The sequence below is a fragment of the Myotis brandtii genome, unplaced genomic scaffold, assembly GCF_000412655.1.
Source record: "Myotis brandtii unplaced genomic scaffold, ASM41265v1 scaffold77, whole genome shotgun sequence".
In the NCBI taxonomy this organism is placed as follows: domain Eukaryota; kingdom Metazoa; phylum Chordata; class Mammalia; order Chiroptera; family Vespertilionidae; genus Myotis; species Myotis brandtii.
This window is the reverse complement of record NW_005371082.1, coordinates 1,085,144-1,098,919: the sequence shown is the minus strand read 5'-3', so window position 1 is coordinate 1,098,919 and position 13,776 is coordinate 1,085,144. Positions and strand designations below refer to the sequence as shown.

The following is a 13,776-nucleotide window of genomic DNA, read 5'->3' as shown; positions in this document are numbered from 1 at the left end:
TCCTACCGCCATTTCTCTTCCCTTTCTCTTTTTCTTTTAACCCTTTTTAGCGAGTGCTGCTTCGTGGCGCCTAGTCAGCACTGAGGCAAGGCAAATACTCGCAGCTGCTTTCAGCCAGCGCTGGGGATCGAAGCTGCGGGCGGGCACAGCTCTCCCGGCTAGGGGCTGACTGACTGTGGAAGTGCTCCTGCTCCTTTCTTCCTTTGATTGGCTCCCCGTGGTCACGTGAAGGCCAGGGGGTTGGAATTCTGAGTTGCGGCTTCTGGCACTCCTTTTTCTTTTAAAATATCGCTTGGTCTGTGGAGCTCTGCTGGGCTTGGTGCCTTGCTCTTTTGAGACTGGAGACAGACGCAAACAGCCAGGGTAGACTGAGGTGGCAAAAGAAAATCTGCCGAGATGTTCGGTCAGGGACCCAGGACCCCAGCTTCAGGCTGCTACTATCTAAATTCCATGACATCTGAGGGCCAGGAGATGTACTTGCGATTTGATCAGACTACAAGACGCTCTCCTTACAGGATGAGCCGGATTCTAGCGCGCCATCAGCTAGTGACTAAAATTCAACAAGGTGAGTTGCCGGTAGTGGAAGGCTGTTGCTAATTCTGATTTCTGTTGGCTCAATTTCATGCTAACTCAGTTTTGTAAATTATTGTTTTCACTTTACAGTATGTGGATTTCTATGCCACGTTGCACGTAACTTTTAGAAATAACTTTAGGCTGCAGTTTTAAGCGAACAGTGACAGCACTTGGCTGCCACATAACGTAAGTGCACAAAAAACTTCACGGTAGGACAGTGAATCATAAAATTCCAAAACTTATATGTGTTTACAGAGTAAATGAGACAGGCTTACTCAGTGTGCATTTTAGGAGCTTTTCTGCAGGTTCCTCACACTCTGTCACATTTGAAACTTGGATACTTGTTTATTTAATCAGTAGGGCAAGGGGTTACTCACTTCCACCCTGCACAGGTTCTTAAGAACACTCTTAGTGGCAGGGGAAGTTAGAATTCCAGTCTTAAGGGCATGAGACTGACAATAAGGTTCACATTTCTGCCTCTTTGTATGTTTGTGTCAGTAGTTGCCACTGATTTGTTGATATTGTTTTTTGCTGGTAAAGGATAAATGTGTCCTCTAATCTCAAAACAAGTCTTGTGACTTGTGCACAGAAGCCCCAGCTTCCTGTATTGATTATGGTGGGTGGGGGGATTGGGGGTGGGGAATCAACAGCCTGGGCATCACTAAAACTCATCATTCTCCAAAAATAGTTTAAAACATTCTCCTAATCTTAGGATAGGTCTGTAGAAACAAGACAGATGAACATTCCTAGGAAGTCCCTAACTGGTGCACACTTACCCAGTAAGTTTATGAAGTTTATGACCACCTCCCTCTTCTAAAAACATAAATAAATAAAAGAAACAAATTATTTTCTAGAGCCATTGTACAAACAAATTCCACTTAAAATAGTTTAAGAGTATATTGAGTTTTAAATGGGAAGTTGGGGTTTGTAATCGTGAAAATCTTATTGTTCTGTTTCCAAAAGGAACAATATGAATTCTAGTGAGCAGCATTTGATGAGATTGTTTCCTTGGAAATTAGGATTTGTTTGTAAAGGCTCAGGAACTGGTTATGTGTGAAGGATACTGGTCCTACATACCGATCTGATTTCAGGAAGGATATTATGTCATTCCATAAACTTTGTGTGCAGGTCTTGATTGAATAGAAACAAAAGTAATTATTTCCCTGTGGCTTGATTTAAAAATACTTTAGGCTTAGAATAAAAACCATTTTTGTTTTAGAGATTTCTGACAATGATGTTTTACCAGATGCCATCATCATTAGGGACATAGGGATTTGGTAAATGTTTGATAATGATTTATAATCTATGTTCTGTGAATATTCCTCAGCATGCATATAAAGTGTATTATGTTAGAAACATTGCATAGAAATACTTTGAAATTGTTTTGAAAATCTCTTTAAATGTGTTTACAATAATTAATTTCACTAAAAATTATTTATGTTCTTTTTGGAATGAAGATTATTTTTTCATTGAGGACTTAAAGTTATGAACATATACATGATCACTGAAACTGTACTATGAGTATATGTTTCATTTTCATTTTTTTCAAATTAAAAAACTTGAGCATTCTCACCTTTTTATATCGGGCAATGGAATGTTTGAAGCCAATGAATGCCTACAAATTAAAAATGAGAATTAAGATAATAGGAAAGCATAAAAGAATTCCAGTAGTCCAATGATTAGGATCTGATTATTTGTTAATATACAGTGGTATGGGAAGACATGGAGAAAGCAGAAGCAACGTAATTTTATTGGGTTAACTGTATTAGTAGACTGGTTTACAGTAATAATAGAGAATGTTGATTGAGCATGTATAATATATTGCGCATTGCTCTGAGAGCTTTCAATATATTTCAATTTATTTTAAATTCAAAAGTCCTTGTAGATAAGTACTATTTTTACCCATTTTAAAGGTGAGAAAACAGTCATATAGAATTCAAGTAATTTCTCTGAGGTTACATAGTAAGAGCTGATATTTGACTATACCTCTAGAGCCCATGTTCTATAATACACCACACTGTTTTTTAGTTTTTATAGTGAGTGTTAAAGTATTGAACCTATGGTTGATTTTTTGGATTATATAATATCCCCAAAACTTTTCAGTTATCTGTACTATTACAGAATCTGACTTGGTCACTCACTGTGAAATTTCCATTCAGGTTTTACTTCTCTAGTGGTTTTAAAACTCATGCTATGTGTTTTACTTTCCTTAAACTGTTAGTACCCTATAATCATTAAATTAAAGCTTATCAAGCACATATTAAATTAATGACATTGGTCTTTGTTTTTGTGTGTATTTCACATATTGAAATGACAGCCACATCAGTAAAATAATTTGCATTACTCTGCTATAGATTTTTCAAGGAAGATTTAGCATTATATGAATATAATTTGGGGCATTGTTACTTGTGATCTTTCATGGCTGTTGGGAACAATGCAAACAAGAGTAAATTGCTCCCTACTGACCTCAGTACAGTGAGATAATCATTGAATGGCATGGACATGATTCAACAGCAGATACACTCATAGGAAGGAAAAACAAGGAGGAGAAATAAAGGAATCTTTGATGATGCATAGGATCAGAATTAGTTGCCCAAACACAGGATGAATCTAAACTTGCTCACTTTAGGGTATGCTCCAAAATCTATAGGCATAACTTTTCTAGCCTTCTTTTTAGATCTACAGTTTTATGTCCAGTTAGAAAAAAAATAGAAATGTTTAAAATAGAGTGTTGTTTGCAGAGTAAAAGTTTATCATAAGTCATACTGCCAATAAGCCTTACCCCACAATCCTGTTGAATCAATGGGGAAATTGTTGTAGGGAGAGAGAATGGATATAATAATGGTCCTTATTTCCCTCACTGACAGGCATTTGGGAATGAACTAGAGGGAGGACACTGAGGAGGTGGAGGAAGAGCATTTTAGGCCAGAATAGGGGTCTTACTTATGTCATTGATGGCTGTGATTTATTTGTTAGACACATCCACATGCTATTTAATATATCCATATCTAAGCAGATATTTAAATGTGATTACTTGCTTTGTGAAAGAATGTATCATGCTACTAAACTTTTAAAATAATTTAGATGCATAAAACAGCATGACATGAACCAGATTGCAGTAAAGTCTGCTGAAGCAGAAAGAAAGGAGACAGGGATGCAGGCTCTATTGAGACACTCCCTCATTCTTTTACTGTGGCAAGTTTCAGAACTTCACTGGGCCTTTGTTTCTTGATGAGAAAATGAAATGGTTGGATTATGATTGCTCAAGTTTATTCTGGTTCTCAAGTCCTCTGTAGGTGAGTCAGTAACTCCTTGAACAAGTGTGTGTAAAGCAGGGAAATTTCAACCTAAAGTAATAGAAGCTGAAAAGGAAATAAGAGCAGTTTTGTAATGGGGAATAAATCTATGGTTTATAATTTTTCTAACCTGTCAAGGAAATGGTAAAGTGAAAATCAAGTTTTAGTTCTACCTGTGCCACTATTTAATTGTGTGATCTGGGGCAGGTCACAACTTCTCTAGGCTTTCTTTCCTTCTTCTATGAAATAGAAGGTTTAGATTAAATAAGTGTGAAGTCATCTCTCAAATTCTAGGATTCTGTAATAGCTAATACCTAATTTTAATAACTAAAATTTAGGTATGACTTTAAGAGAAAAACAACCCTTATTTATGTTTTGTTAATTATGTCATTTAATATCTACCTGAACATTTTTGATATCTGTTTAATGCTCTCATTATCAATTTAATAGGAAAGTTAGGCTGTCCAGTCTTGTGGAGTACTTAGATGTCAGTATATCTTATAATTATAAAGAAACTTGTAGAAACGTTTGCTTCTCTGGAGTCCAGGACTGTAAAATAGAGTTATTGTGATGCCTGGCTTATCGCGAGGACTGTCGGGACCAGAGAATGTCCATGTATGCTCATCCCCATTCTCACACACACACAAAAAAAAAACACACCCTATTTTTTAATATAAATTCAGAATGTAGAAAATTTCACTACTAAAAGAATTAGTGAAAGTTAGACTTGCATTTTCATGGACTTTTTATCTGAGACTACTTTTAGAGATAGCCCCTGAGTTGAACTTAACTAGAGTAGAATAAACTGCCATTTTGATGTTCCCAAGAATGGAAGTGGGCATTAGTGATGCATCCTCTCTCATTACTCCATCAAGTCAAATGGCATTTTGGGAATTTACTCAACCTAAGTGATGGTATTTTTGTTAATTCCTGTGTATTGTCGGCTGAAATTAAACAATTATTTGGAATTTATCTTTCTCTTTAGTACATTGTTACCCCACTATTTTCAGAACTGGGGGGTTATTATGCTGGCAGAAAGATAGATGGAATACAGAAAACAGGGTGAGAAAGCATTTGTCATGTGTTGCTCAAATTCTTTTTTAAAAAAAGCAGCAACAGTCAGAAATTCACATTTCGTGAATCAGAGCCTCTCTCTGTTCAGTGCTGTGACTGAAGGGCTGTACATAAGGGATACTGTTTAACCAACATTACAGAAAAATCTATTAAGTGAACTAAGTTAAAAACGTTGGAGAACATTTTAAAATTATCACATGGTAAAAATGTGAGCAGTCAAGAAATAAGTACTAAAAGGGAATTAGCAAAGAGCAATATGCTCATACACATACAAAAATTGAGAGATTTACTTGAACCAAATTATGACTTCCATAGCTGCTCATCACTGCTTTTATTAGTTCTGGTTTTATAAATACACATCCCAGATGCAGGCAGTTGCCAAATTTGGATATTGGAACGTTGGTTTAAGTGAACAGAGATTCATTTTTTTTTTCTTAAATCTTATTTCCCCTCTTATAGTCAGAGTTTTAATCCTTAGTAAATTGTGAGCACTGGTAAACTCTCATAAAGTTTCCTCATTTCCTTAGCAATATAATTATGGGCTAATTTTAATGCACAAGTGAGTAAAAAAAAAAAAGAAACATGACTGGTCTGAACAATAACAATTGATGACCAAAACAAATTTAGAAAGAAAGAAAATGACGATGGGTTTTGGTAAACCTCTTATATAAAAGATGAACAGATGAGAACGTGGTGTGAGACTAGGGATGAAGGTACAAGAAGAAGATAGGAAAACCTAACTATGAATTGCATACCAGATATTTGAATGAAATAAGGCTCATGTAAAAATCATTTTCTGTCTCTTTAGAGGCAACTGAATATGATTTTGTTGTGAGTAAAGACATTATATATTAATTTACATTCTACCTCATTACCTAAAGGATTTGAGAAGAATATCTATTAATATCTACATCTATATATCTATATATCTCTATCTCTATCTCTATCTCTATCTCTATCTCTATCTTCTATATCTATATCTATATCTATATCTATATCTATATCTATATCTATATCTATAATTCAGTTTAAAAAGGTAAATCTGATGAAAAGAAAAATGTAGGTTAATTAATAAGATAAAACTAGAAAGCTATCCTATATAATAAAGAGGTAATATGCAAATTGACTGTCACACCCTCACACAAGATGGCCACCCCCATGTGGCCACAAGATGGCCAGCAGGGGAGGGCAGTTGTGGGCAATCAGGCCAGCAGGGGAGAGCAGTTAGGGGCGACCAGGCTGGCAGGGGAGGGCAGTTGGGGGGGGACCAGGCCTGCAGGGGAGGGTAATAGGGGGTGACCAGGCTGGCAGGAGAGGGCAGTTAGGAGGGACCGGGCCTTCAGGGGAGGGCAGTTGGGGGCAATCAGGCCAGCAGGGGAGAGCAGTTAGGGGCGACCAGGCTGGCAGGGGAGGGCAGTTGGGGGGGGACCAGGCCTGCAGGGGAGGGGAGTTGGAGGCAACCAGGCCTGTAGGGGAGGGCAGTGGGGGGGACCAGGCCTGCAGGGGAGGGTAATAGGGGGTGACCAGGCTGGCAGGAGAGGGCAGTTAGGAGTGACCGGGCCTTCAGGGGAGGGCAGTTGGGGGCAATCAGGCCAGCAGGGGAGCAGTTAGACGTCAATCAGGCTGGCAGGAGAGTGGTTAGGGGTGATTAGGCCGGCAGGCAGACGAGCGGTTGGGATCCAGCAGTACCGGATTGTGAGAGGGATCCCAGATTGGAGAGGGTGCAGGCTGGACTGAGGGACACCCCCCCCAAGTGCATGAATTTTGTGCACCAGGCCTCTAGTCTATATAATAAAAGCCTTAATGACCATTACAGTGGAACTACCAGAACGACTGGGCACTATGATGCGCACTGACCATCAGGGAGCAGACGCTCAATGCAGGAGTTGCCCCCTGGTGGTCAGTGCGCTCACACAGGAGGAGCGCCGCTCAGTCAGAAGCTGGGCTCACAGCTGGTGAGTGCAGCAGTGGTGGTGGGAGCCTCTCCTGCCTCCGTGGCAGCACTAAGGAGCAGCAAGCTGAGTGGTAAGGATCAGTGAGCAGGCGGGCAGTAAGCAGTGAGGGGGTCCTGGACTGCGAGAGGGCGCAGGCCAGGCTGAGGGACCACCCCCCAGTGCATGAAATTTGGTGCACTGGGCTTCTAGTATTACATAAATGTATAAAACATAAAGTCCTGAATAATTATTAAAAGTGGTCTGCAAATTTAGCTTGAATTTCCCTAATCTAAGCAAAAAGGAAAGTATAATCAGGGGAAGAGTTGCCAAGTCCATAAGGTCAAAACATAACAACACAACCTTTCCTGGGACTTTATTTTTAGGAGAATTTTCTTCCAAAAAACTTCATATAGGAGAACAATTTTTCATGCTAATCTTGTAAAGGGACTACCCATAGTGGATGGTGCTCTTAACCATTCCTATTGTGAATTCAACAGCAAGTCTTTGGTAGCATCCTGCTGCGGTGGAAGTGGAGGCAGAACAACAAGTTATAACTCAGTGAAAATATTTGGGGAAGGGATGGGTGGATCAACACAAAAATATTCAGTATTTAATTCTCTCTAATTCTCTGGCTCAATCTAGAAATAACATAGAGACTATCCAGAGACAGTTTTCTTAGGTCTCCTTCAAAGAACACGAGTCCTGTTAGGCATTCAGGAGGAAAATGTTTCTGTAGTTAAATAATTTGGGAAATGCTGCATCCTCTTCTGCTTCTTGCAAATTCACAGTGGTGAAAGGCTCAGAGAAATCCTGTAGATTGTTTCAACTGGTATATTTCATCATGAAACCATTTATTCACTGGATACCAGAAGTGACATCTTGTAAGACCAATGTTCCCTGAGGAACACATTTTTAAAAGGCTGATTTAGCAAAGTGCAGAGCCTGTGGTTTATTCTTGTATTCTGAACATTTTTCTTGTATGGATTGGGAAGTAGGTAGTTTGAGGTATTTTGAGAGTAACGTTGCAAGTATTCAGTGGCTTCCACTCCAAATACTTTAAAAAATCAAATGGTAGAGGCAGGATGAACATATTTTTTATGCAAATTAACAACCTAAATAAGATTCTAACCTGATTAGGTGGTTGCTGCACATTTGCCAGGCAAAAAACTGAAAGACTAGGTGTAAGGACAGAGTTAATAATTATAAACAAGAATACAACCCGTCTTCAAATAACTCTACAAGTGAGGACCTGCTGGCTTGAAGAAATAAATTATTGCTTTTTAGCTTTAGATATGCATAACCTATGATAAAGCTGAAGTCCTAGGTGAGTTCTAAAGCTAATTCAGGATAGTTCAATACTGCTGGGAAGTGGAGAGACTGCCCCACAAGGAAAGGAACAGGAAAGTCTTCAGGTGTCTCAAATTGAGGTGATGTGGGATATGTACTCCCTGAAGCTCAGGCATCTGTGGGTGGCTCAGAGTCAATTTTTGACTTCATGGTTCAAACATATTCTTGGTACATAAACTTTCTCTCAGTATGAAAGATTAAAGTGAACTGATAGGTAATAGTTATTTTAATTAGTAAAATCTGTTTTGTTCAGTTGTATAAGCAACTTACCAAGTTTTCCAGGAATACTGCAAATACAATGTTAGGTATTTTTCCTCCTGCTGTCAAGGAGAATACATTCACATTTATATTATGATGATGCTTTTTGAGAAAAATCCACAAAATATCAAAAAGCTATCACAGAATGCATGAAAAATTAGCCACCTGTCTAGTGCAAATGTTCATGGTGTAAAGTCACACAGGACTATGGCAGTCACATGGAATGGTGTAGTCTAGGGCAGGACAGAGACACTGATACCCTGGACATTTATACACTGTTGTTTGAAAAGAAATGAGCTCTCTCTCTCTCTCTCTCTCTCTCTCTCTCTCCTCCCTCACTCGAAACTTGGGATCTAAAGGAATTTAAATGGGGTGGTTAGAAAATAACTTAAATTACAGAACATGGTAATGCTGTTAGAAAAAGGAAATCAATATAAATAAATCAAATGTCTGACTAGACTGTCAAATGATTTCCCTCAGAAGGCATAGGAATCCTGACCATTTGAAAGGTCTGACAGGAGCACAGTTGACTAAAATACCAATGATTTGCATTCCTTGCCTCTAACACTGATACACCACAAGGATGAAACAATGTAGAGGAGAGAGAGTGGAAATTGTAAAAGAATTTAACATTCACAAAGTAATTTACATGTTAGCATTTTGAGCTGAAGAAGGCATTGTCTTTCTGTATTACAACTCTACTCTTCCTGGTTGATTTTGAAAATCATACATATGGATGATTTGTAATCACCAAGTGACATATGGGGAAAAAAGTATGATATTCATAAAATTGTATTTTTCTCTGAATGTCTTCTAACCCCAAATTATTTATAATACTTAACATTACAATAAGAAACAAGAGTCCTCGCCGGTTTGGCCCAGTGGATAGAGCATTGGCCTCTGGACTGAAGAGTCACAGATTCCATTCTGGTCAAGGGCAGGTACCTTGGTTGCAGGCTCTATCCAGGTTCTGGTCAGGGCATGTGCGAAGGCAACCAATTGATGTGTCTGTCTCACATCGATGTTTCTCTGTTTGTGTCTTTCCATCTCCCTTCCACTGTCTAAAAATCAATGCGAAAATATCCTCAGGTGAGGATTAACAAAAAAGAAAGAAGGTGTGTGAGAGAGAGAGAGAGAGAGAGAGAGAGAGAGAGATCCAGTGATACTGGTATTCCAACCATCCCACCATCCCAATAAGACTAGCGTTCTTAATAAAGAAATTTAAATCCCTCCAGATACTTTGAAGGATACAACGTTTCTCACTAAATGCATTTCTCAAAATAGAGAATGAAATACATTTCCAACTGTTACGGTGGTTTGGGCCTATGTAAAACCATGTGATATGTATAACAAGTTCTTAGTAATCAAAGCACCTTCACTTCTACATTGATCTCTTTGGATAGAAGGGTCATCTAACTGCACCCCTTACCTGAACATTTTCATCCTCATCACTGGTATTTTGTTTGACTTGCTATGCTTTTAGGAGGAAGGTTTAAGGCAGATAAAACTGTTTAGATATTTTTATTACCGACTTTCTAGAAGCAAGAGGGGAAAATACTTGGCAAGAAAGAAGGGAACTCAGTCTTGCAGGCTATCTTGAAGAAGACTGGAAAATAATTTCAGTGACTGAGTTCATCATCTGTTGTTGGTCCCAACACTAAGTATGATGTAATTCCACATTTGAGTTTTTATGCATTATCAGTGTCCAAGGGTGGCCAATCCATTGGGATTGCTTGAACAGCTCATGAATAATAACACAGGCCTAAATAGATGGGAATTTGTTTCTTGCCTTCTATAACATTCTTCCAAGAGTTATTCCGTTGACAGGATGTTGAAACACATGTTCTTAGGGGTAAATAACTAAAATATGTTGATTAAATTCCAAGAAATACTTTCTTTTACAAATAGCTTCATGAGATCAAGAATGTTCCAGGAACACTATCCATTCAACCCAAACTCCAAACTTTTTATACCTATAATTTGGAAAATTGGAAGCCTTCAGAGTCAAGCAGCTTGAATTTGAACTCTAGCTCTATATCTTCCTAGCAGAATGACCTTGGCCAAGTTACTTAACATTTCTAAGCTTCAGCTCCCCATAGGCAAATGGAGCTAATAATAGCCACCATCTCAAAGTTATTGCAAGGATTAAATGAGAGAATATAATTAAATGCAGAGCATAGTGCATTGCACATACTATATCTATACTAATAAAAGGGTAATATGCTAATTAGACCGGACATCTTCCGGACAACCTTTGGGACAAAGCCATAATGGCGGGGCCGAGGTAGAGGTGATTAGGGGTGATCAGGTCAGGAGAGGAGAGCAGTTAGGGGGATCAGGCCAGCAGTGGAGAGCAGTTAGGGGGATCAGGCCGGCAGGCAGGTGAGCGGTTAGGAGCCAGCAGTCCCACATTGCGAGAGGGATGTCCAACTGCCGGTTTAGGCCTGATCCCGCAGGGGTCCCAGATTGGAGAGGGTGCAGGCAGGGCTTAAGGCTCCCCACCCCCCGTGTACATATTTTGTGCACCAGGCCTCTAGTGCTCAGTATAAGAAAAAAAATATATATATATTATTATATATTATATATATTAAACAAGCATCCATGTACATATGGCCTTCAAGGTACAGTAGTACCTCTTATCTGTTGTTTCACTTTCTGTGATTTCAGTTAACTGCAGTCAACCATGATCTGAAAGTATTAAATGGAAAATTCCAGAATTAAACAAGTTGTAAATTTTAAATTGCATACTGTTCTGAGTAGCATGATTAAATCTTTCGTGATTCTACTCAGTCCCTCTGGGAATGTGAATCCTACCACCATCCAGCATTTCCACGCTGTACATGCTGCCTGCCAGATAGTAGCCTTTTCGGTTATTGAATCTACTGTCTCACAGTAATGCAGTGCTTGTGCTCAAGTAACCTTTATTTTACTTAATAATGGCCTCAAAATATAAGAGTAGTGATGCTGGCAATTCAGATATGCAAAAAGAGGGCTTCATTTAAGTGAAAAATTGAGTATAGCACAATAAGATACTTGAAAAATAAAGACTACTGTCATACAACTTTATTACAGTGTATTGTCACAATTGTTCTATTTTATTATTAGTTATTGTTGTTAACATCTTATGTGCCTGATTTATAAATTAAACTTTATCATAGTATATATGTACAGGAAAAAACAGTAAAGCCGGCCCTCTGTGTCTGATATGTACTATGTGTTTAGACCAATCCTTTTTTTCTTGTCATTATTCCCTAAACAATACAGTGTGACAACTATTTACATAACATTTACATTGTTTTAGGTATTATAAGTAATTTAGAGATGACTTAAAGTTTACAGTAGGATGTATAAATACTGTGGCATTTTATATAGGGACTTGAGCATCCACAGATTTTGGTGGAAGGGTCCTGGAAATACCAAGGGACAACTGTACACATAGGGTTCAATACTATACAAAGTTTCAGAGATTGACTGGAGGGGTCTTAGAAGGTATCCCCCACATAGAGAGGGAACCACTGTACTGTATCATCAAATGAAGAGTAAATTATGTACTTACTCTATACACAGTTTATTAAGACCAGCATACATGCTGGCACATTTTTTGGGATCCTCAAAAAGTAAATAAAATTTGAAACAAGAGGACTTTTTGTGTTTGTTTGTTTTAAAGCTTAAACTGTAATGAAAACCATTGTTGTTCCCAATTGTCATTTTCTATGTACAGCTGCTACTCATTTCGGCTGCCCTGAATTGACCTGAAATGATGGGTTTAGGCCAAGTTTTAACTCATATAAACAGCAAAGCCTGTTGATCCCCACCCTCCATTAATAAAAGAGGCAGGAAGTGTTCCTAGCTCTTGGAATCACTTGGTAGTGACCCTTAAAGCTAAGGGAAGGCAGTAGTGCTGGAAGAAAGGGGGCTGTGCTCTCTTGGGCCCAGTGAAAGGCCAGGGAGGAATCTGTGTGGGTGGAGGGGTGGGAGCAAGGCTGAGACAAGCCTCATTAACCAGTGATAGAAGGTTATATCTATGTATCTGTTGCTGATCTCTATAATATCTGAATTTCTCTCCCAAATTGTTATTTTCTAAACTGACAGGTTAACTTTGACATCTTTGTTAATTTTGTAGAAACTTTCCAGTATTACAGTAGTCTTTGTATAGAGGAGTTAATACAAAAGAAATTCTGTAAAATGTAAACTTCCTAAGGCTCAGTTGGCAATTAAAAAACTAAGCACTCTGTTTCTCAAACTAATTCAAGCAAATCATTTAAGAAAGTTTCATTGCCCATTTCTCTAAGGATTTTATTCCTTTATAATTGAGAAATATTCTTCATGATTGTTAAATTCCTCAGCTAGAAAAGAGTTCAGCCAGGCTGGTGTGGCTCAACAGTTGAGCATCGATCCAGGAACCAAGAGGTCACAGATTTGATTCCTGGTCAGGGCACATGACTGGGTTGCGGGCTTGATCCCCAGTAGGGGCCGTGCAGGAGGCAGCCAATAGATGATGTTCCTCTCTCATCAATGTTTCTATCTCTCTATTCCTCTCCCTTCCTCTCTCTCTAAAATCAACAAAAACATATACAAAATTATATTAAAAAGAATACATATGAATATGATCCTTAGAATTTTTTGAAATTTGTTCTTAGATTTGAATGGATTAAATAAACATGGATATTTTTCTTAGTTATTTATGGAATATATATAATCTTAGATCCCCTTCTATGTAGGATGTCTCCCACAAAGAATAGAAATGTCTGTTAGTACAGCCTTTACACATCATAACTTAAATGTGAACCTTAAACTTTGTAAAAGCCTTGTTTTATAGGATGAAATATTTGATGTCTACATATGGCATCCTGGAGATCCTGAAAAACTATTTTAATAGAAATTTCTGGGGGTCAATGGGAAAAAAGGGGGACACCTGTAATACTTTCAGCAATAAAGAGAAATTTAAAAAAATAGTAATTCCTCCACTGGCATTTGGTAGTAGTGCATGACAACTTGTGGAGCAGGTCCATGTGCATTGTCTTGAATACATGTGTAAGGTCACCACCATCGGAAACTTTGTCTCCCACAATCTGTCTTTCCGAGACCTGACAAATGCATATGCAAATTTTCCTATTTGAAATGTTTATAATCTCATTTTCCTGAGTCACTCCTTTGTAAACAATTTCACTTGGTTTTGTTATATGGAAAAGCATACTTACCTGAGTGGACTCTATAGATAAGTAAAGACTCAGTTGATACAATAAGGAAATTTAGCAGTGAGTAAGGCAGTTGTAAAACATTAACTAATTGGT

General features: G+C 38.3%; 1 protein-coding gene across 1 annotated transcript in view; it reads left to right on the top strand.

Moving 5' to 3' along the window:
- The first annotated feature begins 265 nt into the window (after positions 1–265).
- The window catches only part of STARD13 (StAR-related lipid transfer (START) domain containing 13), a 227,053-nt gene continuing 213,542 nt past the window's right edge, over positions 266–13,776 (top strand). Inside the window, exon 1 of the mRNA XM_005883140.2 lies at positions 266–565. Coding sequence (XP_005883202.1) covers positions 397–565 — 169 coding nt within the window. The 5' untranslated portion in view covers positions 266–396. The remainder of the gene's footprint in view (positions 566–13,776) is intronic.